The 27978-nt window shown below is 48.4% G+C and overlaps 1 protein-coding gene and 1 pseudogene across 1 annotated transcript in view; one reads left to right on the top strand and one right to left on the bottom strand.

Annotated features, from left to right (window-relative positions):
- Positions 1-27978, bottom strand: part of SCARA5 (scavenger receptor class A member 5) — a 107826-nt gene that overhangs the window by 33174 nt on the left and 46674 nt on the right. The window contains exon 4 of the mRNA XM_066388555.1: positions 9134-9808. Within this exon, the coding sequence (XP_066244652.1) occupies positions 9134-9808 (675 nt within the window). The remainder of the gene's footprint in view (positions 1-9133; positions 9809-27978) is intronic.
- Positions 310-3770, top strand: LOC136389751 (protein FAM117A pseudogene; annotated as a pseudogene).

Genomic DNA, 27978 nt, shown 5'->3' with positions numbered 1-27978 from the left:
GGCAGCTGACGGAGGTGGGGCTCCTCAATTAATTGCTCCACTTCCATTTCCCTGATGTCACAGGGGCACAGGATTCTCAGGGCATTACCTTTATGCTTCCGCGAGCTCTCCCTCTTCCCTCATTCCTGGCATCCTCCCCACCGCCCTGAGCCTGAGGATGGGGCAGAGACTGTCAGCCCCATTTCACCACTCAGGAGACTTGGACCCAGAAGTGCGGTTGGTCCTGGGATCCAAGCCCAGCTATCCTCTGGACCTCAAGGACAAAGGGAATGGAGGGCGGGCCTGGGTGCAACCCCTAATTTCCACAGCATGTCGTCCATGTCCTTCCCAGCAGGTCAGATATGGAAAGTGAAATGACAGAGTGCCACGCAACCCTCCCAGGACATTGCTGCCCAGCCTGTGCTCCCCAACCCTTCGTGCAGGAGAAACAATATTTCCCTGTTGCTCTGATCAGAGAGCCACAACACCTTCAACACAGCCCTAGTCGCTGGAGGCCAAAGTCCCAATGGTCAAGCCTGGAATCCAAGGCTCCACAGAATTACGCCATCTCCTTATAAACATTTGTTGAAACGGACTCTACACTCCACTAGGTGATGTTTTTTCTCAGAAAAGCAGCCCACAAATAAATCTGCTTTGCAAAGTTGCTTTTATAAATCAAGAGATGTGTTTTCTAGTCCATGCTGGGCCACGGCCTCAGGATTTGACTTGGGTTAGTCATTGTCCCTCTTTAAGCCTCAGGGTCCTCAACAAGAGGAGTGAACTAGAGACACTTTTAGAGACCTGTTATCACGCAAACATTTCCTGATTCTATAAAAATGACCCTCTAGCAAAGGAGCCATGAATTCTGGGTGGAGAATTCTGCCTTCAGGCCCTTGCTCTCAACTCCCCCCTTCCAGGTGTGCCCGCTGATTACCTTTCTTCCTCCTTGTGGGCCTTCCCTTCTCTGGTTATCTAGTATGATTCCTCTCTCTGATCATCTAAGTCAGGGATCCCCAAACTTTTTACACAGGGGGCCAGTTCACTGTCCCTCAGACTGTTGGACGGCCAGACTATAAAAAAAAAACTATGAACAAATCCCTATGCACACTGCACAGATCTTATTTTAAAGTAAAAAAACAAAACGGGAACAAATACAATATTTAAAATAAAGAACAAGTAAATTTAAATCAACAAACTGACCAGTATTTCAATGGGAACTATGGGCCTGCTTTTGGCTAATGAGATGGTGAACGTGCTCCTCTCACTGACCACCAATGAAAGAGGTGCCCCTTCCGGAAGTGCGGTGGGGGGGAAGGGGGGCGACAAACGGCCTCAGGGGGCTGCATGCGGCCCTCGGGCTATAGTTTGGGGACCCCTGATCAAAGTTCTCTGCTGCTTTCAAAGCCACAGACAACTTTCAAAAGACCTGAATAATGCTGCAAACCCAAAGCAGAAAACAGAAAGCACCACTGTGAATGTACACAAAGGACAAACTGGAGACAAACTTCATGGAAAACTATATAACAAAGCGAGAGAATGAAAACTATTTGGGGTCACGCTCAAGAATAACATAAATAAGCTCATATTTGAAAAATATACATAGCTGAATATTTGTGGATTCTGAGCCAGGAAAAGGCACAGTGTGTGCGTGCATGTGCATGTGCATGTGTGTGTGTGTGTGTGTGTGTGTGTGTGTGTGAAGACTAAGAGAGGAACTGGACAAAGCTAGGGTGAAAGGCCACTCTAGACAGCAGTGTCTGGGAAAGCATCTCTTATCCAAAAGCTTGAGTAGAATTTTGTCTTGTTAAAGTTGAATGGTAATTAGGCCCTGGTCGGTTGGCTCAGCGGTAGAGCGTAGGCCTCGCGTGCGGGGGACCCGGGTTCGATTCCCAGCCAGGGCACACAGGAGAAGTGCCCATTTGCTTCTCCACCCCCCCCCCCCCCTCCTTCCTCTCTGTCTCTCTCTTCCCCTCCCGCAGCCAAGGCTCCATTGGAGCAAAGATGGCCCGGGCGCTGGGGATGGCTCCTTGGCCTCTACCCCAGGCGCTAGAGTGGCTCTGGTTGTGGCAGAGCGACACCCCGGAGGGGCAGAGCATCGCCCCCTGGTGGGCGTGCCAGGTGGATCCCGGTCGGGCCCATGCGGGAGTCTGTCTGACTGTCTCTCCCCGTTTCCAGCTTCAGAAAAATACAACCCCCCCCCCAAAAAAAAAGTTGAATGGTATTACATTCTGATATGCCCAACAGAATTCTCTTTACTCATATAATTGAGGTTTAGCAACCATGAGAGAGATAAATGGGAAAGAAAGATACTAGATGCAATAGCGATCCTGGGAACCAGGGGGTTTGAGGGGTGGTCACCTCTGAAGAGCCAGAAGCCCATTAAGAAGGCAAAGCTGGGTGTGGGGCTCGCTGTGGGGCTGAGGCGGACAGTTGGCCCGGGCGGCAGGCGATGGCGGGGGCGCAGCGAGCGGCAGAGGCGGAGGTACCTGGGGGCCGGGGGCGCGGAGGGGCAGGGCTGCTCTCCCCCAGCCTCCGCCGGCTCCCTCCGGGCTGGGCTGCAGCCGCTCAGGGCCACGGTCCCCTTCCAGTTGCAGCAGCCGCACCAGCGCCGGATCTGGGGTGGCCATGCAGCCAGTGTCCCGTGTTCGGTGGCTCCGGAAACACCAGTGTGTAGGCCTCAGCCACCCCAGGTCCGACGTACGTTCTCCCTGGATACCATCCTCAGCTGGTACCTTCTGGGCCAGTGGCCACCAGATGCTGATGGGGCCTTCACCTGCTGTACCAATGACAAGGCCACCCAGACCCCCCTGTCCTGGCAAGAGCGTGGAGGTGAGCGGGCCAGCTCCTGTACACATAAGCGCTCCGCGTCCTGGGGCAGCACAGACCACCGCAGAGAGATTACCAAGTTGAAGCTCCAGCTGCAGAGGACAAAGCTGAGCCGCAGCGGGAAAGAGAAGGAGCAGGCTGCCCACTCCAGGGGACCATGCTGTGTGGGGAACACTGGGGGCATCCCAGCTTCCCCTCAGGGTGCCCCGTCCTTCACCTCAGCCCCTGCCTGCACAGGAGCCTGGAAGGGCTCAACCAAGAGCTGGAGGAGGTGTTCGTGAAGAAGCAGGGGGAGGAGGAGCTGCTGCGGATCCCTGATATTCCTGATGGGCCCCGCGCCCCAGCTCCCCCCCAGAGTAGCAGCTGTGATCACCTCCGCCTCCTCCTGGAGCCTGGCAACCTTTCCAGCTCTCCCTCCATGCCCCTGGCATCCCCCCAGCCTTCTGGCCAAACTGGCCGCGAGGAACACCGGGGTGCACTCGAGGAGCTGGCGTCCATCCCCAACGACACAGCCTCCTCTCCAGGCCACCTGGCCTTCCTTGAAGTTGGCAGCTCATCTCCAGTCCTTGCCTTTGCCACCTCCCCTCGGCCCAATCACAGCTAAGTCTTCACACGGGAGCCCTTGGAAGGCTGTGAGAGAGTGCGTGTGTTCGAAGAGGCCACGTCTCCAGATCCTGACCTGGCCTTCCTGACTTCCTGTCCTGACAAGAACAAAGTCCATTTCAACCCGACCGGCTCAGCCTTCTGCCCCCGTCAGCTTGATGAAGCCCCTCTTCCCCAGCATGGGCTTCATCTTCCGTAACTTCCCCTCAAGCCCAGGGTCCCCCCTTCCTCCCGCCAGCCCCAGGCTACCACCTCGGAAGGATCCAGAGGCCCCCAAGGCCTCCATGCTGCCATTCGAGCCATGGCAGCGCACCCCGCCATCAGAAGAGCCCGTGCTTTTCCAGAGCTCCCTGGTGGCCTGAGCCCCCTCCCCCAACGCTTTACCGTGGAGACCGGTGCCTTGGTGGCAGGCCCCTTCCTAGGTCCACCGAGGTGGGGGATAAAGGAGCCTTTCCCTCTTGGCCTTTGAGCTCTTTCATTTATTGTGTCAAAGCCCTGGGTCCTCTTTCTGATGGACACCCTCCCCTCCAAATGGGAGAAGACCTGCCTTCTCTACTAGCAGCTGGGCAGCTCACAAGTCACACCTGTGTTCTTGCCACCTCTCTCACTTGGTGGGAAACTCACTCAGAAGGTCTTGGGTCCCCCACTACTGGGTGTGAGTCCAAAGGACTGTGTATGGGGTCCTTGTCCTTGTCATGGAGCAGGCTGGCCGTGATCAGTGCCAAAGATAAGATACCCCCATCCTCTCGGCCTCCATCCCCGGGCTTCCCTCTGGTTGGAGGAGCTGACCAAAGCGCCCTAAAGGGCCACAACACTTGACCAACCCAGCTGTTGGCAGAGGGGGAACCTAGTGTTTTCCCAAGTGGCATTTTCATCTCGCTTTCATCCTAAGATTGTCTTAAGCAGCAGCCCAGCCTACCCAGCCCCAGGTGGGTAGTGGGGGGAGCGAGAGCTGGCATTCCTCCAGGTGTCAAATAGCAACTCTATACCTTCCACCTGTCCCAGGACTGGGTTCGATTAGAAAAATGCTTATTTTTCTTGTATCGATGTAGAAACTCTATTTTCTCCCAAAGACACTATTTTTGCAACTGTTTGAAGTTTGTATATTTTCTGTTCTGCAGAGCTTCATAAAACTGAAGAAGAATGTTACTGTTCAAGTTTTCTTATCCTGTGTTTAGAAGTTGTATTTTTTTTTTTTTTTTTAGATCTTGGTGTTAATAGACCAAATAAATAAGTATTCCCAGCATTAAAAAAAAAAAAAAAAGCCCTGGCCAGTTGGCTCAGTGGTAGAGCGTCGGCCTGGCGTGTGGGGGACCCGGGTTCGATTCCCGGCCAGGGCACATAGGAGAAGCGCCCATTTGCTTCTCCACCCCCCCCCCTCCTTCCTCTCTGTCTCTCTCTTCCCCTCCCGCAGCCAAGGCTCCATTGCAGCAAAGATGGCCCGGGCGCTGGGGATGGCCCCTTGGCCTCTGCCCCAGGCGCTAGAGTGGCTCTGGTCGTGGCAGAGCGACACCCCGGAGGGGCAGAGCATCGCCCCCTGGTGGGCAGAGCGTCGCCCCTGGTGGGCGTGCCGGGTGGATCCCAGTCGGGCGCATGTGGGAGTCTGTCTGACTGTCTCTCCCCATTTCCAGCTTCAGAAAAATACAAAAAAAAAAAAAAAAGAAAAAAAAAGAAAAAAGCCTGACCGGGCGTTGGCGCAGTGGATGGAGCGTCGGATTGGGATGCAGAGGACCCAGGTTCGAGACCCCGAGGTCACCAGCTTGAGCGCGGGCTCATCTGGTTTGAGCAAAAAAAAAGCCCACCAGCTTGAGCCCAGGGTGTTGGCTCCAGCAAGGGGTTACTCGGTCTGCTGAAGGCCCACGGTCAGGGCACATGCGAGAGGGCAGTCAATGAACAACTAAGGTGTTGCAACATGCAATGAAAAACTAATGATTGGCCCTGGCCGGTTGGCTCAGCGGTAGAGCGTCGGCCTAGCGTGCGGAGGACCCGGGTTCGATTCCCGGCCAGGGCACACAGGAGAAGCGCCCATTTGCTTCTCCACCCCTCCGCCGCGCTTTCCTCTCTGTCTCTCTCTTCCCCTCCCGCAGCCAAGGCTCCATTGGAGCAAAGATGGCCCGGGCGCTGGGGATGGCTCTGTGGCCTATGCCTCAGGCGCTAGAGTGGCTCTGGTCGCAACATGGCGACGCCCAGGATGGGCAGAGCATCGCCCCCTGGTGGGCAGAGCGTCGCCCCTGGTGGGCGTGCCGGGTGGATCCCGGTCGGGCACATGCGGGAGTCTGTCTGACTGTCTCTCCCTGTTTCCAAGCTTCAGAAAAATGAAAAAAGAAAAAAAAAAAAAAAAGAAAGAAAAACTAATGATTGATGCTTCTCATCTCTCTCCATTCCTGCCTGTCTGTCCCTGTCTATCCCTCTCTCTGAAAAAAAAAAAAAAAGAATGCAAAGTTGAAGGCTGGAAGGCAGGCCTGGGCAGGACTGGGATGAAATTTTTAGTTCAAGAGAACTGAGTGTGAAACTTAGTTTAAGAACCAAAGGAAGAGCCTGACCATGTGGTGGTACAGTGGATAGTGTTGGCCTAGGATGCTGAGGACCCAGGTTTGAAACCCTGAGGTCGCCTGGCTTGTGCATGGGCTCACCAGCTTGAGGGTGGGGTTGTTGGCTTGAGCATGGGATCATAGACATGACCCCATGGTTGCTGGCTTGAGCCCAAGGTCACTGGCTTGAGTAAGGGGTCACTGTCTTGCCTGGAGCCCCCCAGTCAAGGCACGTATGAGAAAGCAATCAATGAACAACTAAGGTGCTGCAATGAAGAATTGATGCTTCTCATCTCTCTCCCTTCCTGTCTGTCCCTCTCTCTGTCTCTCTCTCTTGCTAAAAAGAAAAGAACCAAAGAGAGACTACTTGGGGGATTCTACTGGAAGAACCCAGGCAAATGAATGACCCAGAGCAGTTTCAGTTGGAGGCAAGGACTTGGAAATTAAAAAAACCAGGATATGAACTATTCAGAGAGGCCCGGGAAGATGCACCAGAAGGAAGCATGGTGATGTCTGTTGACTAGAAGAGGAAGAAAGTGGGGAGAGTCCGGGAGAGCCTATCCCCCAAGTACAGGAATGCAGTCCAATGGGCCATGCTCCCTTCTTTTCACCTGGAAAGCAGGATGGTCAGTGACAATACAGTTTCTGAGCCAGAATGACCCACTTTCAGATCTTGGCTTTGCCACTTGGCAACTGCATAAAAAACAGTGAGAAAGTTATTTAAGTTTCTCATCTATAAAATGTGGACGATACCTTTTTGCAGAATAGGAGGATTAGTGGTCTTTAATGACTTAGAGAATTAATGAGAATCTAGAAAATTAGTGTTGACAAAATGTCTGGTTCATAGTAGATCATGAATCAGGGTAGCTGCCATTACTACTAAGTACCTGCTATGGGCAGGGGAGGTCAAGGAAAAGAGAAGATGGAAAAAGCTAAGATCCCAGTGAGGTGGATTTGGAAGAAGAAATTCCACCTCCAGCCTTTCTTTGATCCAAGAGGTAAGACCCAAAATGACTCAGGACAAGAAAACCAATCCTCTGATTGCCCTGGTACAAGATTTAATGGTTGTTCCACAAACATTTATTGTGTTCCAGTTACACATATTGCACTTCTAGGTGCTGGTGGACACAGGGATGAACAGATGGGGGTAGACTGTCATGTAGCAGAATGAGCAATGGGTGTTGGGCTAAAAGTCCTGGCTTGGCCATTGAATTGAACACTTAAATGGGTCAATCTTACAGCATGTAAATTATGCCTTATTAAAGCTGTTGAAAACCAAAGTCCTGGGTTGGATCATTACCATCTGTGTAACCCTGGGTAAATCAGCTATTTCCTCCTGGAGCATCAGTTGTTTTCCTGCAGGAATCCTACCCCACCCTTGGTAATGAAACCTGCCTCCCACCAACCTCATGGCCAATTATGGAGACCACTTTAAAACAAATGAATGTACCCCCCCCCCCCAACACTCTTGTCAACTGAAAGTGCTATGCAGACAGGAGGCCCATCATTACTATTTTCTGCTCTGATGAATGTCGAAGTTTATAGGAGGGAGATGGGTGAGCTAGACAGGCCAGTGGGTTTCTTGGAGGAGGTGGGCTGGAGTGAGATCTGAAGGGTTTGGGGGAGGAGGAAGGAAAGAAAGGAGGAGGCACTGCAGTAGGAGACAGAGCTGGAGTAAAGCTATGATAGTGGGAAAGGTGGGCTGTCCTGGGCCAGTGACAAGACGCGTCCCACTGAACTGGATGCCTCACGCACTCATAAACTAATTACTAAAGAAAAAAGGGCCTTGACCTCTTCTTCCTTAGTAACTAATTTATTTGTGCCATAAGATGAAAATGGTTGTATTTAGTCAGGGGCACTGACGTTAGTAATTAGTGTGTGTTTGTGCCATGAAAAAAAAAGGTTGAAAATCACTATGGACCATATATGGCCCCCAGATGTGTTGCATTTGGCCCACAGAGTGAAAAATTAAAATTTTCTAAAACATTCCATATTTCTGGTTTCTCTTGAAAAATGGGAAGACCTTGTCAATGCCAGCCTGGCCAAAATGGGCTAGTCCTGCCATAACCCCTACAACTCTGCCGATACTGAGGTCACTACTTACTGACATTGCTCCGCTGGCCTCTGCAGATGGTTCTGTTTGCAACCCTTGCATTTGGGGAACAGCTGAGAGAGAAGGCAGCAAAGACAGGCTGGGGACAGTTATGTGATGGCAAGCTCACCAGCTCTGGGATCAGAAAAGCCCAAGTCCAAATTCTGGCACCATATCCTCCTAGCCTACAACTGGGAGCAGCTTTCTGAATCTCAGGGCACTTGCTGTTTTTTTAAGGAAACATCATGTGAGATACTCTTGGCACTGTACCTGACATAGGAGGTGTTCAAAATGGTATTTTCATTGTCTATTGTCAGGCTATGGAGTTTGTAATGAAGCTGGCAGAACTTGGGCATCCACGGTGAGTTCTGAGGGGGGGGCGGTGATTTAGGAAAAGTGCATTTCATAAAAGCTGCCTCTGACAGTGATGTGCAGGGTGGGCAGGAAAAAGAAGGCATGAATAAGGGACCAATGACACAGAAGTGGAAGACAGGGAAGTTGGTTCAAGACTCTCTAACATTTGTGGGCCCTGAGCAAGGGTACAAATGGAAGCTTGCACATATTTTGCCCTTATACTCAAGAGTTATAAATAAAGCTGACAAACTGTTCAGTAAAATAAATTCTTCTGCCTGGATGAATACTATTGCTTTATAATAGCCTGGAAAGCCAGGTTCAAATCTGGAATTCCAACTCCTTGTAGCTTTGCCCACTGGAACACCATGACACTGGAGGGGCATCCCTCTTCCCAACCTGAGCCTGCAGCTTGACTCCCAGCCCCAAACTCTTAGAGGCCCCAGCTGGCACATCCAAGTTCTGACTACCCATTAGCCACCTTGGCCATTCTCATGCCCAGGGGAGTGGGCACTGAGTGTACTCTCTGAAGGTGCGGGTGCGCAGACACACGTACAGGTTTGGAAATGGTCATAGGCCATTTGGGCAAAAATTTCCAGGGTCCTGTAGGGCAAGACTTAATAAAGGAGGTATGGGCTCCCAATGTCAGGTAAGTCAAAGGGAGGTTGGGGGATTCCTGGGCCCCTGGGGAGGATGCACAGGGAGAGGTCCTGAGCAGTAGGGGCCCAGGCAGGCACTGTGAGCTCCCTACCTTTGGCGAGGGAGATGTTCCTCAGAGCGATGGAGTGCTCCCAGTCCTTGAGGCGCAGGTCCTCTGTGATGGTGTTGAGCATGGCCAGCTCCTGCTTCAGCTGCAACTCCATGCCCATGTGCGCCAGGCGCATGCGGCGCGTGTCCTCGCTGGCGTTGCTCACCAGCACCTGCAGGTCCTGCAGCCGCGTGCCGTGGAGGGCCACGTCGTAGGACAGGCTGTAGTTGAGGCCGCGCAGCGCGCCGCCCACGTCGGCCAGCTCCTCGCCTAGGATGCCCACCTTGCGCACCAGCCCATCCAGCAGGCCCGCGTGGCGACGGAGCAGCAGCTGGCTTTGGTTGCTCTCCACCTGCAGCTGGTAGAGCTCCAGCTGCGCAGAGTCGCTCTGCTGGCCGGTGCGGTCCCGGAGCAGGGCCACCGCCTGCTCCGTCTGAACTGCCTGTGCCTGCAGCCCCCACAGCGCGCCCTCCAGCCGCTGCACGGCACCCGCCAGCGCCAGCAGCGAGTCCGACTGGTTCTGGAGCGCGTCCTGCACCTTCCACACCTGCTCTGTCAGGTCCACCTGCAGCGGAGCCTGCAGCAGCCGCAGCTGCAAGTCCCTGAAGCTCTCGTTCAGCCGGTTCACGTTGCGAGTCAGCACCTTCAGGTCGTCTGGGGAGCTCCGGGGCCTGGACACTGGGGATGAGGAGAAAGAGAAATGAGTGCCACTAGGAAGGTCCTTGGGTCCCAAGAGGCAGGCCTGGCCAGAACCTGGCATGCCATGCGTTCTCAATAAACGATAGGTGAAGGGAAAGCAGAGATGGTTGTGGGTGAGTGCCTTAATAGAAACCAAGCACTGTGCTAAACCATTGGTCCCCAAACTTGTCTGCCTATTAGAATCACCTAATCACCTGGCCAAGTGTCCCACCTGCAGGAATTGTGATTAATACTGTCTCCATGAAACCTAGGTTTTGAATTTGGATTTTTTTTTTTTCTTTTTTTCTTTTTTTTTTTTTTTTTCATTTTTCTGAAGCTGGAAACAGGGAGAGACAGTCAGACAGACTCCCGCATGCGCCCGACCGGGATCCACCTGGCACGCCCACCAGGGGCGGTGCTCTGCCCCCCAGGGGGCGATGCTCTGCCCATCCTGGGCGTCGCCATATTGCGACCAGAGCCACTCCAGCGCCTGAGGCAGAGGCCACAGAGCCATCCCCAGCGCCCAGGCCATCCTTGCTCCAATGGAGCCTCGGCTGCGGGAGGGGAAGAGAGAGACAGAAAGGAAAGCGCAGCGGAGGGGTGGAGAAGCAAATGGGCGCTTCTCCTATGTGCCCTGGCCGGGAATCGAACCCGGGTCCTCCGCACGCTAGGCTCTACCGCTGAGCCAACCGGCCAGGGCGAATTTGGATTTTTTTTTTTTTTACAGGGACAGAGAGAGTCCGGGAGAGGGATAGATAGGGACAGACAGACAGAAACACAGAGAGATGAGAAGCATCAATCATCAGTTTTTTGTTGTGACACCTTAGTTGTTCATTGATTGTTTTCCCATATGTGCCTTGACCGTGGGCCTTCAGCAGACCAAATAACCCCTTGCTCGAGCCAGCGACCTTGGGTCCAAGCTGGTGAGCTTTTTTTTTTTCTTAAGCCAGATGAGCCCATGCTCAAGCTGGCGACCTCAGGGTCTTGAACCTGGGTCCTCTGCATCCCAGTCTGACACTCTATCCACTGCGCCACCGCCTGGTCAGGCGGATTTGGAATTTTTAAGAGCCCAAGGTGCAAACTAGTTTGAGAACCACTGTACTCATTTAACCTCATGTATGAGGTTGACCCATCTATATGTTGAAAATTGTCAGATATCAGCAATTTCATGTGGCTCAACCTTCAATACTGTGTGTTGAAGGAGGCAGGTTCCATTATTGTCCTTTTTCATGGATAGTGCTGTTAAAGTAGCCCAAGGTAGCCTAACAAGTAAGTTGTGGAGCGAGATGGCTTGCTTGCTCCAGAATCCGGGCGCTTTCCCACAATCTTCTCCAGAACTGCTGGCAGGAACCACGCCTGCAGCAGACTCAGCTAAGCTCTAGGCAATGCTGTTTGTTTCCTGGCTTCCTGAGATCAGGGTCCCTTTTTCTCTTGCTCACCTACCCCAGCAAGGGCTCCTCTGGATGGATACACATGCTTTTATACTGATACCCTCCCTTCCTTCTCTGCCTCCTCCCTTCTTCTGGATCTCATGTATCCCTCTTCAGGCAAACACCACTCCTCAGTGACTTCCCACTCTTCCTTGTGGAGAGGTTCCTTTTCTTGGTTATGAGAAGCTATTTCACAATGCCAAGGGGAAGGATGTGCATCTTAAGCACTAGAATCTGGCATCCGGTGTCTCCTGGAAGCTCGTGGGTTGCAGTGACTCAGGTGCACCAGTGCTGGGAAGTCTAGGGGTCCTTGCTGTCTGTTTGCTACGTGCTGTGCGTAGCTGTCTCCCTCTCTGCTCTGCACACTAGAGAGATGGCAACTAGAGTGTGAGGTGTAGCAGATAAGGCATGGAGAGAATTCTGCCTTGGAAATCTTGGAATGGAGAGAGCCAGGGAATTTGGTATACAGCTTGTTCAAACAATGAGACCATTCTAATAGAATAGCATTCCTCCAGAACCTCAGGCTGGGAGGGGAAAAGATTGGTCATGATGGTGCTTGAGCCATGTGAAGACCAGCTATTGCAATCCTTCAGTGATGCTTCTGGAAGCACAAGCATTTATGGTGGGCACTCTGGAGGAGATATGCCACTTCAGATTAGATTCAGGGACTCATTGGGCTAGCTGGAGCCTCAGAGTGCCAGCTCAACTCCTCTGTCTCCAAGAAAATCACACTGCCAAGTGGTCACCCAGCTTCTGCGTATAGCCATCTCTCTGCCTTCAGTTGGTTCTATTATAAGATTCTGCATTCTGTTTGGACTTGAAGTTTGCCCCTTATAGTTTCTATCACTGATCCTGCCCTCTAGGGTCACGTAGAGCTAGTGAAAAAATTTTTTCACAAGAAATCTCTTTAGAATTTCAAAGACAGTTATTATTCCCTTACTATGTGATACATTTCTGGTTTAAAAACTGCAGTTCCTATACCTGTTCTCTCATGACTAAGTTCCAAGCTTCCATACATATCCTGGCTGCTCTCTTTTGTACACAGTCCAGTATGTCAATATCCCCTTATAAATGGTGGTGCTTGATATAAATGTGGTTTTCCAAGATGTGGACAGACTGGATAAAGTATGGTAGAAGAATGAGCTCCTTCATTTTGAACATGATACTTCTATTAATGTGGCTAAAAACTGAGCCCTGTTTAGCTTCATTTGGGTTTTTCAGACTTTCTCCATTGGCTTTGGGTTTATGCAGTCTTTGGTGAAATTTCCCCCAATTTACAGATGAAGAAACTGAGGCCAGAAGAGTGTATGTGATCTGTCCAATGGCCTGCTTCCTAACTCCTGGTCCAGTGATTCACTCCACTGCTCTGCCACTATGGAAAATTAACTAAAGAATTGTCAATATAAGTAAAAGGCAGTTGGAAAACAGAGAATCTGATATTTTTGTGTCAGTCTTTGCTCACAATGTCCCTGGATTTCAAAGAGAAACCACAGCTTGTCAGAACTGGTGAGAATACTCTGAGTTTTTGTCAATTCTGGTTTTAAAATCAGGATTGTGAGTAACTAAGAGAAACAGTGCCATCTACTTGATTTAAGTCATAGGACTGATTTAGGGCTCCATTTGCCAGGTCTACCAGAAGTAGGCAATTTCCCTTACTCCATCACTCTTCCAGCTCCCACCCACCCCTCCTTCCCTTTTCAGGTGGTTCCCACATCTGACCAGTACCCTGTGCCCTTGGAGGCCCCTGACCTTGCCCATTGGCCCCCTCCTTTGAGAATCTATCAGCTTTAGGGCCCTGCTCTCTGTCCAGGATGCTGAACTGAAACCTGCCTCTATGGTGATGGCTGGCAATCAGCCACCCCACCCTAGAGAGTTCTTTTGAGTCTTTCATTATTGTTTTTTGTGCAATCAATATAAACATGAATCCAAATGAAAGAAAGAAAAAAATTCTCCCACAATCCCACAACCTCCAACAAAGCACACTGGTTTCTTCCTGTTTTGATTTTCTGTATTAGTATTATTTGTGTGCGTGCATGTGTGTGACAGAGACAGAGAGGGGGACAGATAGGGACAGGCAGGAAGGGAGAGAGATGAGAAGCATCAATTCTTCGTTGAGGCACCTTAGCTGTTCATTGATTGCTTTCTCATGTTCATTGACCAGGGGGCTATAGTAGACTGAGGGACTTGCTCAAGCCAGTGACTTGGGCTTAAGCTGGTGAGCCTTGCTCAAACCAGCTGAGCTCACACTCAAACCTGTGACCTTGGGGTTTTGAATCTGGGTCCTCTGGATCCCAGTCCAAGGCTCTATCCACTGTGCCACCACCTGGTCAGGCCTGTTTTGATTTTCTAATCCCATCCCTATGCATACCCAATCTTTACAGTTTGATTTCTGTTTTTGTTTTGTTTTATCTAATATGATTGTTTCATAAGAATTTACCATCCTTCTCTCTGTCTTTTATAATTATAATTTTGATGACTTCATGAGAGTCTATCCAGGGGACATATTGTGATGTATCCATTCTCTTACTATTGAATTTTTTTTTTGTCATGGAAAAGAAATGCAGAAAGGTCTCTCCTTCTTTTGAAATGTTTCCTAACAATAAATTCCCAGAAGTTGGATCTAGCAATCTACTATCAAAAGGTATAGACATTTTTATGCCTCAAAACAAAACTTCCAGCTGAATATCTTCCCAAAGGTTATACCTACATGACAGAAATTATATATGCATTATAGGTTTTGGCATGTGCCCATTCCAGTGAAACCTCAGTACTGAGCATCACAATTTTCATGTTGTTGATTTTTATCCTTTTTGTGTGTGTGTGACAGAGACAGAGAGAGTCAGAGAGAGGGACAGATAGGGACAGACAGACAGGAAGGGAGAGAGATGAGAAGCATCAATTCCTGCCCGCAGCACCCTAGTTGTTCATTGATTACTCTCTCACACGTGCCCTGACCGGGGGCTACAGCAGACCAAGTGACCCCTTGCTCGAGGCAGTGACCTTGGGCTCAAGCTGGCAACCCTGCTCAAACCAGATGAGCCTGTGCTCAAGCTGGCAACCTCGGGATCCCAAACCTCGGTCCTCCGTTTTCCAGTCCGATGCTCTGCACCACCACCTGGTCAGGCACATGTTGTTGATTTGAGAGGTATAAAATGGCACCTCATGCCCGGCTGGTTTGCTCAGTGGTAGAGTGTCAGCCCGGCGTGTGGAAGTCCCAGATTTGATTCTGTCAGGGCACTCAGGATAAGTGACCATCTGCTTCTCCACCTCTCCACCTCTCCTTTCTCTCTCTCTCTCTCTCTCTCTCTCTCTCTCCCCCTCCTGAAGCCATGGCTCAGTTGAAGAAAGTTGGCCCTGGGTGCTGAGGATGGCTCCATGGCCTTGCCTCAGGCACTGAAATAGCTCAGTTGCTGAGCAACAGAGCAGTGATTCCAGATAGGCAGAACATCGCCCTATAAGGGGCTTGCCAGGTGAATCCTGGTCTGGGTGCATGCAGGAGTCTGTCTCTCTGTCGCCCTACCTCTCACTTAATAAAACAAACAAACAAACAAACAAACAAAATAATGGTACCTTGTTATTTTTTGTAAGTGTATTTGCATTTTGGAAGTGGCCTCTTCAAGGCAATACATTAGCTCAAATTAGACATTTTAGGTATTTAGGCTAATCAGAACAGAAATCTGGAGGGGCAAATTATTTGGAGGGGTAAATACTCTTTGGTCATCAAATCATGCAGTATAAAGCCAGAGCAGCCTCCCTTTTTGGGGGGATCATCTACCCACCCCAGAAATGAACTATTTCCTTCTAACAGACACAGTGTGTTCTCAGCCCACACCACCACACCGCCCACCCTCTTCCCCCATTTAATTTCTTCCAGATGTTTGCTGTTCTCAACAGGGAACAATCCTTTTTGAGTGTGACTCTCTTAATTCATGTTTATGCAAACAGTTCATTTATCTCTCTGCCTGGTGTATTTACTTCTAATATGCTTTAATTATTCTTCAACTTTATACTTTCACAATGGAGAAAATAAATCAAGAGTCTAACAATTCTTACTGGCATTTCCTGTGTCCTTACTGTGTGCCAGGCACTGTCCTAAGTGTTTTTTCGTATTCATACACTTAATCCTATAACCACCCTATGAGATAAGTATCATGATCAGCCTCATATTCCAAATGAGGAAACTGAGGCATGCGGAGGTTAAGTAGCTCACAAGGTCACACAGCCAGTAGACAGAGGAGACTGACCGAGCCCGAGCAGTTTGGTTCCAGAGTTGCCAGCTCTTAACCACAGTGGGGTACTGCTGACAGGGTGGGAAGCACAGAAAAAACTTTTTAAAAGGCACAACAGCATCTAGCGGGCTAGGGAGGTAGTGAGTTCCCTGTCAGAAGCTTAGAGTCAGGCTGTTCGGCAGGAATCACACAGAGATTCAAGTTTAGATTCTGAGCCCGGATTAATTGCTGACTACTAATTAATGTGTTAATATAGAATTTGTAGTAGTATACGGGTAGTGTATGAATGCCCCTGAGCTGAGAGGCTTGTACCTATGCAGCCCCTTCTCATCTGCATGACATTCATTGTCTTTCTATCTCCACCCCCATCCCGAGTCAGCTTCCTGTTCCATAACTGTCCTTTGTGTTCACGAAAAAAATAATCACGTGCTGGTGAATTCAAGGTGCTCCACCTGTGACTGACCAGAGCGGCCATCTTCCTAAACACACCCAGCACACTGCCAACACCAGCAAAGCAGCAGGTCCCCATGGGGATGGAAGGAAGATAGTGAAATTTTCTGTTTGATGTTTAGTGACATCAACCTGGGGCATTGGTGTTAATAACCCTTCATATTTGTATAAAAGCTCACATCTGTTGCCTCACTTTTCAACATAGCTAACCTTGGGAAGTAGGCAGGGAAAGTACATATTCATAATCTAATTTAAGGATGAAAAGAAAGGCTCAGAGTTCAAGATATGGCCTGGAAGCATAAAATAAGGATGTTCACTCATCTGTCCCAAATCCATACTCTCTACAGTATGGATACTCTCTGCTGCTGAGCTAGTCAGTTCCATGCTGAACTCCAAAATCCCTATGAGAAACCAGGGCAGGAGATGACATTATTAAGCACCTATTGTATGCCAAACTCGGTCCTCTTCTCTTACTAGAAGTTGCTTCATTTTCTCTTCCCCACAACCATGTGAAGTGGAAATTATTAGGTCCATTTTCAGATGAAAAAGCTCACACAGGTAGCCGAGCATGACAGCAGGCCCCGGCTGCCCAGCGCCTGCAGGTCCTGCTGGCCCCACCGCTCTCCTGCCTTGTCCCAAACAGCAGAGACAAACTCTGTCCCCTTTCTGTGCGGGGGAGCTGGTCCAGAGGCAGGAGGGACAAGCTAGAGCTTTGGGAGGGCGTGAGGAAGTGGCATCTGAGAAGTCTGCCGGTGGCGCCCACAGGGAGGCAGTGCTGGAACACCGCCAAGTGCCTTACGGTTCCCATGTGGCCTCCCAAGCCTGCGGGCTGATGGTATCACCACTTTACAGAAGGAAAAAAATGAAACTAGGGCAATTAACTAGCTCAGGGCCAGCCTGCTAGCAGGAGATGGACCTGTCTGGCTCTGCGTCCATGCTTATTTACTTCGTGGCCGCACATAGGCCCGTGACGCTGCAGGAAGGAAGGCGGTATCAGAATTCACAGAGCATCCCATTAAGGGCGGAGTGTTGGAACGGATGGGGCTGAAATATAAACACGGAGAAGAAGACAGAGGGGCCGTCTTTCAGGGGGTCTGCAAAACTGGGTTGACCTTACTGAGATCTGGATGCAAGTGACTCTAATAAAAATTTAAAAGTGGAGCATAATATTCATTAGATTGCATAATGAAGAAGTTACTGGTACAGCTTTAGCACTTAGAGGGATGCACATTTTCATTAGGGTTCTCCTGGTCCCAGATGGAGGAGAAAACCAGAGCAGGCCTCATGGCATGCGACCAGCGCAACCACACAGAGCTCCATGTGCAGAGGGCCCTGCACTTGGGGCTGAGTGCTCTGTTCCCCTGAAATTTTTGATAATTTTACCTTTGACTTTGTATTTTTTTCAGTGAAGGGCTGAAGCAGGGGGAGTGAAGCAGATGGGGGAGGGGAGGCATCAGGGGACATTCATAAGGACCCTAAGAGGAAGGCAGTAGATGGGTACCTTTTTGGTGGACTTTTATATTTAAGTACCACATGCTCTGTTTCTAGCTCAGTGGGATGTCCAGGATAAACATTTACAAACCGGAGACCAGCTCCTTTGCCTGTGGCCCATCAGCCGCTGCACATACACAGGAGGGAGCCAGGACCTTTCAGCAGCTCTTCAGATCAGAAGGGGCGCTTTGAGAAAGAAGCCAGACAGACTCTCCATCTGTGCACAGGTGGCCTGTGCTTTTTGATGCCCTGTCAGTCTGGAGAATCCAACCAGTGGCTTCCGGGCCACAAAGTTTGCCTGCATCTGTATGGCATCCTGAACAGCCCCCTGTGGTGGCCTTTGTCAGTTCAGAAACTGGTAGAGCTGTCCAAGTGAGCGGAGATGGCCAAACCTAAGTCTTATAGGTAGGATCCAACAAGCAGGCAAAGAATAAGAACCACCTGCCCCCTGAAAGGATGGTTTGGCTGCAACCCACACGCCTATCTTTACAAATAGATCCAGTCTCTGGCACATCAATGAGCAAAATTGTGAACTGAAAAATGCTCAGAGCATGTGCCAACTGGTGGCCAGCTGACAGCCATGATATCCACGTTAGGCTGGCCTGGCCCAACCTCATGAGAAGCCAACCCCAGAATGTTTATTACTTTCCCCAGATCCTCTGCGCTCCTGGCACATGTGTTCCCTCTGGTGGACCAAGCAGACAGAGTCTTCAATAACTCACAGTGATTATTGTGGAACTGGGATCGAAGATGAATTATAAGTCAAAAGACTCTTGTTGAGGAGACTGTCCCCAGGATTCCCATTTCAGAAGCTCGAGTATCTGAAATCATTTCCAGCAGCATCAGGAAATCCAGCATTTCAATAGAGAGTATAAGTCTAGCAGGAAAGGGACTTTGTGAACTTACAAGTGGAATTAGGAACTTGCTGTTTAGACTAACACAGTGCCCAACACAGAAACTTGAACCCTGGTAGGTGGTCAATAAATTGTTGTCAGGTGAATAAGTGAATGGTTGAAAATGGAGAGTGTTAAGAGGCACAGAAGTGACCACATCACTTCTTAGAAATAGAAGAGCTTGGATTTGTAGAGATGGTCCCACCTCACACTCTCTTAGCTTACCTGTTACTCCAGCCAGGGCTACAATGACCAGCACTGGGTGGGTATAACCTGGCAGCCCCTCACTTCATCTATACCTCTCGTCTCTTGCTAGCTGCCCCCAGGGCTTCTGTGAATTTTTGGGATTGTGGGTCCCAACTGGACCTCAGTCATACATGGCCTTGACCCTCTGGATACCTCCACCTATGTGCGCAGGAGCTGGTGGATAAATGCTCTCTACAGAAAGACAATTCTGCCGCTCTTAATACAAAACCCCTTAGGAGATCCTGGCAGGATTGAGCCCCAGTGGCCACAGCAGAGACCCACCCAAGGACACATCCTTGTTTATGCTTTTCTTCCTTTCTGATCTCTCCAATCCCCTATTTCTGCTTCCCAGGATAACTTCTCATGATAAACTACCAAGCCCGTGTCTTGAGCTCCGATTTCCATAGAAATCCCAGGTTATGACAAGAAGCATCCCTTCCCCCATGGCACAGAGAACAGCTGTTTTCCCATCTTCCTTTTGAGCTTTGCTTCTTCACACTTGATTTCCCATTGTCTTAAGAGGCTACACATGAGTTTGAACTTAGGCTACTCATTTGTTTATTCGTGCATTAAATCATTCAATACATGTGTGGATATGCGGTAACAAGTGGGTCTGGGCAGCAGTAAATACAGTTGGTCTTCCGTATCCTAGGGTTTCATGCCACAAATTCAACCAACCATGGATTGAAAATATTTGGGGGGAAAAGTTACAGAAAGTTCCAAAAAGTGAACTTGAATTCGCCATGCATGGAGCACTACACTGAGTCCACACAAATAAAGTGGTATGTAGGCGTACCCTGCTGTAGCCTATATGCAAATATAGATTCTGGGCAAATCCTATGCTATTTTATGTAAGGGACTTGAGCATCTGAGGGGGTCCTAGAACCAATCACCTGGCGATAATGAGGGTGGATTGTACGGAGAAATCTAAAATACAAACTGGCCTACCCAATGACTTAGGGATAAAACTAAACACACACACACACAGAGGATCTGTTTAAAACTCCTCTGCTCTAATGTGTTTCAGAATGTCCACTGGGGGGAGGAAAAAAGCTAAACCCAACTTGAAGATTATCTGAAGAAGTTGGATACAATTAGTGCAATTAGTAACCATTCTTCAGCTGTCGGGGGTGGGATGGCATCTGTGTTTCTGTCAGATGCCTCTGTCAGCAGTGTGGAGAATGAACTGGGAAGGACAGGAATGAACTGGAGGAGGGGAGTGGGGTAGGAAGCTGTGGTCCTGGAGACAGAGAAGCCTTGAGGCAGGGCCATGCCTGGATGGAGGGGAGGGACACACACGAGACATGATGAGACATAACAGTGTCAGGACAGCAGCCTCCTGGGATTGGAGGTTTAAGAAGAGAAGGCGTTAGTACTTCTGAGTGACAGGGCATCCATTGACATGAAATCCAATTGATTCAGCCCAACTGAATCAATATGCTGTTGATGACCAACAGCAGATGGGAAGCTGGCGAGCGTAGATGACAGAGTTCAAAGCTATCTTCATCGACGTGAGATCTCAGCTGAGGGTAAGAGGAGCACACGACATGGGAGGGTATGCCTCACAAACCCTCGACTGTGAAGTGTGCATTATCACTCCTGTTTTGAAGAGGAAGAAGTTGAAGCTCAGAGAAATGAAGTGCATCTTCAAAGGTCTGATAGCTAGCAAGGGACAGAACCAGCACTGAGGCCAACTCCAGCGTCTCTACCTGATTCCGCTCTTGGTTTCATTCACATCACGGTGGGGGAAAAAAAACAAACCAGACACGCACCATGAAAACGAAGAGGTATGATGTTATAATCAGGCGTTGTAAATAAGACGACTGCTTGGGTTATTCTAACACTGCACCCAAAGTCACCCTGTCAAGCATCCATGGGTTGTCCTGGGCTAGCCAATTCTTAGAGACAGCAAACAGGCCAGCCAAGAGCAAGCCTTTGATGTCAAAGCTGAAGGCATACCTCCTCTATCAGGCCCCAAGAGGCAATATTCCTCTGCCTTATCATCTCAGAGCCATGTACCAGGCAACTAGAGACCGCCTCTGTAGTCTAAAGTTTACCAAAATAATTCAAGCTAGCCAATCCTAAGTTGCCTATCCCACTGTGGCTTGCCTTTCTCAGCTTTTTTTGTGTGTGTGTGTGGGATAGTGAGAGAGATAGACAGGCAGGGACAGACAGGAAGAGAGAGAGATGAGAAGCATCAGCTCATAATTGTGGCACTTTAGTTGTTTATTGATTGCTTTCTCATATGTGCCTTGACCAGGGGGCTCCAGCTGAGCCAGTGACCCCTTGCTCAAGCCGGTGACCTTGCGTTCAAGCTGGTGAGTCCATACTTAAGCCGGTGACCTCGGCGTTTCGAACCTGGTCTTCAACATTCCAGGTCGACACTCTATCCACTTCGCCACCCTCTGGTCAGACCCTGGCTTGCCTTTCTCACACAAACTCCAATAAAGGTGGAGGCCTAAGTGTTCTCCTCATTTCTATTTTCTGCCTCCTGACCACCCTAGTGCTTCCTCTGGTGGCCCTCCATGGTGTGCCATGCCTCCTGTCTCTAGGAACTGTGAGTGCAATAAAATTTGTTTTTCAAAGGCTCTCCATGATGGCCATACTTGCCTGACCACTTCATGAAAGGATACAAAGCATGTTCTTGTGTCCAGCTTTACAAATGAGGCATAGAGAGAGAGAGCGGTTTGCCCACGGCACACCACTCGCGCATGGCAAGTCCGGCGGCCAGCATGTCTCGCTGTTTCTATCTTTCTGGACACTTTGTTCCATAAGTGCTTGTTTTCAAACAGCTCAGTGTCAGTCCCCCCAGAGTTTCCACACAGTGTTGGGTTGGAGCGGTGTGAGCTCTCCCCGTGGCCAATTTTCTCAGATCCCTCTTTCTTCACTTGTGGAGCCCGTCATAAAGTATTTTAAGGCGGTTAGAAGTTTTTCTCACTACTAAGCATATAAGGAATCTGGGCCAGACTTGCCAGGAATCTCGGCACTTACTGGGTTTCCTCTTTCAGAACATGAGGTTTGTGGCCCATGTGTCAAATCTCTCACATTGCTGTTCTTCAAAAAGTGGACTCATAGATGCTTGGGCCTGAGACTGACCCTAATCATCACCTACATCTTATTTCTGGATAAGGAAATGAAGGATGAGAAACTAAAAACTGCCCCAGGTCATCCAGGTTGTTGGTGGCAGAAGCAGGACTAGCACTCATACTTCTGGAAACCCAGTCCCTCTCTTTATCTACTATACCACACTACTGTCCAGGAAACCAGACTTAGGATCCATCTATCCACCCACCCACCCACCCACCTATCTATCCACTTACCCGCCCCTCCTTCCATCCATCCACCCATCTATCCATATTAATCATCATTGACGATAATGCAAAAATCGTTCCCACCCCAGCTAGCAGAGTTTCCAATTGAAACATTGACACTTAGAGTGAGAGTTACTTTAAAATGTTCATTGGTCCCCAGAGTATCTTGCATTATTAGGTTGGATATCTTTAGTATTGCACAAATACTTAGTATTGCAAAAGAGTAATATGAAATCATGCCAGTGATAGTCATCAATCACAATATGATATTCTGTGGGTTCAGAACCTTTGCTACAAAAGGAAAAAATATTTAATAACAACTTCTAACATACTGTAATAAAAAACCGTGTGCATCTCATGTTTCAAATTTTTCAAAAACTGACAGCATTGTATGAAGTGCAGAAGATCACATAAAAGAAATAGGTTTTAGAACTTCACAGACTCTGAGAATCAAAGATATTCTCAGACATAGATTAGAAAGGAAGGAATGAGGAAGTGAGAGTCCGAAGGCCTGGCCTCAGGTCCGCCCCACCACTTAACTTGCTCCTCTTGGACAAGGGGATTTATCATGCAAGTCTTCCCTTTTCACCTACAAATAGAATTAACAACATCTACCTCAGGGTTGTCACATGGACTAAAGGAAACAGTAATTGATCCAGGCCCTGGTATGAGTTTCACACACGTGTTTTCTCATCTGAGGAAATCAAATATGTAGGAAGAGAACCCCACGTATATTGCAAAGCCCTATTCAAATCCCTGCTATTGGTATTCGTGGATACTCTCTACTCAAGATGTCTTCCCTTTCTTTATCACCAGGTCCACTTGCATTAATACTAATCATGCAACCATCCAATGGTTGTATAGCGTTCCATGTTTTACACAGCACTGCTGTGTACATTTTCAGATTTTAAATTCTGGACCAGCATTTCATCCCCACTTATACTGAATGAAGAACCTAGAGCAGTGAATAAAAATGATTTTATTTTCACCATTAGCTAGTGACAGCCAAGCCTCAAGACTCAACGTCACAACTCTAAGTGGAGACCGTTCCATCCGCCTTTATTCCTCATTTTCCTCATGTGTGTTGCTTTCCAGCAACCTCAACCCACTGCTCTTCAGCCCTATTGGTCCTAGTGACCTCTAGTCCTTCTCCTCCGAGGACCTGGCAACTATTTGGTACTTTCCACAGAGATCCAGAATGCTGATTCCTCTTTTCAACCACTGCCGCCAAGTTCATCAGCTCTTTCACCATAGGGGACCTGCCCACTGTCTTCAATGGGCAGATAGAGCTCATAATGTAACCTCCCCCATTAGTTCTCCTCTGGCTGTGCCTGAATCGCTCTTGTGGCAGGATTAAGAGATGCTTTCAAATGCCCCATGACTCTGGAGAGATGACCTACTTCAGCACTCATCAGTGACAAACCCTGGGCAGCTGCACCGCCTCCTTCCCTCGCTCTACCTCCTGGACTGCATAGTACTGCCGAAGACCTGTGCTGTAGGCCCACTCTCTTGCTGTCTGACTATACCTGGAGCTGCACTGCCTGGAGTGAATGGGTGGGCTGGGGAAAGAAATCCCCTTAGCTGCTCTTCCAAACCTTCTTCAGGCCCCTTTCTGCCCATGCCTGCCTTATCCCTCTTATTCTTAGAAGTAACTCTCTGTAGCCACTTTACCAAGAATACGAACACCATTAAGCAGGAGCTCTGTGTCTCCCACGCCTCACATCTCTCTGCAGCCTCACTGTTTCCTCCAGGCTCAGAGTGAGAAGCATGCCTTTCCCTTCTTGAGGTGACCTGCAGCTTCTGTGATCCTGGTCACTCCCTGCCACCTCCCACAGGAAGGACGTGGTGGGAGGTGTTTAGGGTCTGTGGTTCCTTCAAGGACTCAAGCATGACTGCAGCACTAAGTGGGAAGGAGGTTGGGGTGTTAGGGGTTACCTCCTAAACAGTGAGTAATCCCAACAAACAGTTATTTAAATATTGGAAGACAGAAAAATAAAATAAATAAAAATAAATATTTGAAGGCGGATCCCTTTCCCTTAAGGTTTCAAATCCCTTCACTACCCAAATTATTTTTCTTTAAATGTGTTGCAGCCTGTCTGTCTCCAGTGATAAACGTTTATCAACTGGTTCTCCAAAACAAAAACTACAATCCCACTTGATAGTGCTGCCCAACTGCTGAGGTGTAAATACTCCCATTAAGGCCCATATCAAGCTGCCAACGTGACATCACTAAACATGAAGTTGGAAAAAGAGGCGCATAATTAGAGTGACTTCAGCACTCTGCGGTTTTTATCCATCTATCACTAGTGCTCAGAGAGGAAAAGACCACTGAGGAGGGTTAGAAGAAAACACCATTTTAGGACCAGCTTTGTAATACAGTGGTACCTTGAGATATGAACAGATCAACATATGAAATTTTATTTTTAAGATACAAGCTGCGACTCGGTCCATATTTTTGTTCAAGATCCGAGTGAAATTCCAAGATACGAGTTGTGATTCAGGAAGCTGCTGCTAGTTGGCGTATTGGCGCACGGGTCCAGTATCAGCAGTTTGATATACGAGTTGGCTGACTTAGGAGCTTGGTTACAGACGTATCTCAAGGTACCACTGTAATTGATTCAGGCCAAGAATTATTAGTGGATGCTAATAATTGACTGAAACATCATCAAAGTGTCTTCCACAGATCACTTCTTCATTAGAAAGGGAACAGAAGATAACTTTACAGTTGATAAAGACCTGAACGAAGCGATCAAATTTAACATCATCACCAGAGGGACAAAGTGACATAAGATGCCCCCCCCCCCGAAGTGATGCTCTGAGCTGAATTTATGAAGTATTTAATTATCTCTAATCATATGGAAACAAACAACTGAAATTGAGGGACATTCTACCAAGCAATGGACCTGTGTTCTTCAAAAATATTGATGTCATGAAAATGAATGCAAGAAGCCATCTAGATAAAAGAACACTAAAGAAACAGGGCAACTGGATTACGTCCTGCATCCGAGTAAAAAAAAAAAAAGAAAAAAGTTATAAAGGAGCAATTGAAGAAAATGAATTGTGGACTATATATTTATAATTGTCTTGTGCCAATATTACATTTCCTAAATTTAATACCTCTAAGTGGTGATCTAAGAAAATATTCTTGTTCTTGGAAATACATACTAAAGTATTTAGGGGTGAAGTTTGCAACTGACTCTCAGATGGTTCCATAACAATAAAATGGTGATTATAATTGAGAGGTGAAAGAGAGAGAAAAAAAAATGTAGCAAAATGTTAACAATTTATGCACCAAGATGAAGGATATATGGGTGCTAATTATATGTTTCCAACTTCTCTGTAGGTTTAAATATTCTCAAAATAAAAAATTGAAAAGAGGCCCTGGCTGGTTGGCTCAGCGGTGGAGCATCGGCCTGGCGTGCAGGAGACCCGGGTTCGATTCCCGGCCAGGGTGCATAGGAGAAGCGCCCATTTGCTTCTCCATCCCCCCTCCTTCCTCTCTGTCTCTCTTTTCCCCTCCCGCAGCCAAGGCTCCATTGGAGCAAGGATGGCCCGGGCGCTGGGGATGGCTCCTTGGCCTTTGCCCCAGGCGCTAGAGTGGCTCTGGTCACGGCAGAGCGACACCCTGGAGGGGCAGAGCATCGCCCCCTGGTGGGCAGAACGTTGCCCCTGGTGGGCGTGCCAGGTGGATCCCGGTCAGGCGCATGCGAGAGTCTGTTTGACTGTCTCTCCCCGTTTCCAGCTTCAAATAAAGAAATTAAAAAAAAAATTGAAAAGAAAAAAAGGACCAACACTGAGGAGTTGTAGAGTTGTCTAATCTGTGTGGAGTCAAATGGGACTGTCACCTCCCCTATTCTACATACTATACCTCTGTTAATATAACTTTGATTATAATAGCTTTTGGTTGGCAGCCACATCATGCAGTCACTCATGCTGCCATCCTCAAACCCTACTCTTTGCTTGAAAACTGCTGTCAAGCGTATCTTCCCTAACACTCCAGCACAGGACCGCATGTTCATGCATATTAATTTATCAGGTTTGGGTTATTTCTCTAAATTTTAGGGTCATTTTGGATTCTGTTCTGCATTCCATTGAATTGAATGCAGACCTCTGTGAACCACAAAACATCAACATGCCATCTGGGATTGAACTACATTTAACAAAACTTTTTAAGCATATACAATGGGCAAAGCAATGGATCAGGTACAAAGAAATCGGCACTAAAAAACAATGTGATTGTTGATTGTAGGCTTCTGGAAAATACAGACTAAGCCTCACACTTCTTTGGTCATCCCATAGCAACCCATAATAGTGAGCATGTAGTGGATGCTTAATAAATACTCGGCTGGGACCCCACATAAGCAAGCAGGCGAAAGGCTTAAAGAGCCTTAAGAGATGATATAATTAATAATCAAATGCATGAAAAACTTTATGAGATCATTAGCTATCAACATCATGCAAAATAAAACAAAATGAAATCTCTCTAAAAATAATGAGGTAAGTGCTACATCATGCTGGCAAGACTCTGGTGAAAACTGGTGTGTTTATACATTGCTGATGACAGTGCGAAATACTTTTGAAGAGCAATTTGGCAAAATGTTATCAAGAGCCATGAAAACATTCACAATTCTCTGTTCAATAATCTCACCCCTGGGAGTTAACCCCAAAGAAATAATCCAAAAGAAGGGAACCGCTATAGCACAGAGGAACTCATTGTCCTCCTATTTGTAGCAGCGAAAAGCTGGAGCTTCGTGAATGAACAAATCAAGAATGATTAAATCATGGTACATCAACTAGGCAGACTGGGATGAAGACCTAAAAATGACAGCTAGGAGGTCTATTATATAACAATGTGGGAAATGCACATGCAATAATATTAAGCAAACACACACACACAAGAATTAAAAGAAAACTGGGATTATTGAAAATAATTGCTTTTTTTAGAATAGTGAAATTAGGAGAAGTGTTATTCCATTTCTTGATGGTATTATTATGTTTGAGCAATATAAAGAGTTTAAAATAATCATCTATTGAAAGAAAGAGAAAAGGATAGTGTTGTGGGCTAAATTGTATCCCTCCTGTGTTAAAGTTCCAACTCCCAGTACCTTAGAATGTTAACTGTATATGGAGATAAATTCTTTAAAGAGGCTTTCCAGGGCCTGGGGGGAGGGGGAAGGGGAAGTCAGTGTTTAACGGGGACAGTTTCAGTTTGGGATGACAAAAAGAGCTCTAGAGATGGGCGGTGGTGACAGTCTCACAACACTGTGAATGCACTTAACATAAAGTGATTAAGATGGTAAGTTTTATGTTATGCCTATTTTACCACAATTTAAAACATTTCTAAAGGGGGAACTAAAGAGAAGAGCTGGGGTGGGTGGGGCAGGAACATGGACTAAGCCTCAGCTGGGTCTGGGGACCGACCCCCTGGGGTGAGGGTGGGACTTAGGAGAGAGTCTGGCTGGGTCCAAGCAAGCGCTCCAGGCAAGCATTACTCAGGCTCTGCCCAGTCCCACCCAAAGCCAGATGATAAATGGGCCAACTGGGAGCCACTCGATGCCGGCCCAGCTCAACTTTCATAACTGAAGTTCCAGGACCTGGCTTGGGGCCTGTGGGCTGGAATCTTCTTGCCCTTCCTCCGGCTGCTGCTCTGCCCTCAGCTGGAGAGGTGGAGGGGCCTGGGGCTGGCCTGGCGCTTTGGGGCCGTCAGAACTGTCAGCCAGCCTTTCGGCCCACTTGGAGGGAGTGTGCAGCCTGGGGCCCATCTGCTTGGGGATTGTGTCCTGGGGACTTGAGGGCTCTTAAAACTGCCCGTCCCTCTGGGGTTTGGTGGATAGCGTTCCCAAGTCCCTCTCTAAGGAGGAAAAACAAACAGCTGAGAGCAGGCGACTCCAGCTGTGGGAGGCTCTCCAGGACGGAGAGGGAAGAAAAATCATTCCAGCCCCAAACGCTTCGTTAAGTCGAGAGCAAGGGCTGTGGAAAGGAATGGGCAACTTCTTCACAACCTCCAGTTTTATCAAGAAAATTAAAAACCCCTTCTTGAGAGTTCATGTGTTTTACTTTGTAATTTGCAGCGTGGTGTTACAGCCCTTCTTGTTGATCTGTTTGTATAATATGTACTAT

The sequence above is a fragment of the Saccopteryx leptura genome, chromosome 1, assembly GCF_036850995.1.
Source record: "Saccopteryx leptura isolate mSacLep1 chromosome 1, mSacLep1_pri_phased_curated, whole genome shotgun sequence".
Taxonomy (NCBI): Eukaryota; Metazoa; Chordata; class Mammalia; order Chiroptera; family Emballonuridae; genus Saccopteryx; species Saccopteryx leptura.
This window is presented reverse-complemented; position numbering and strand designations above follow the sequence as displayed.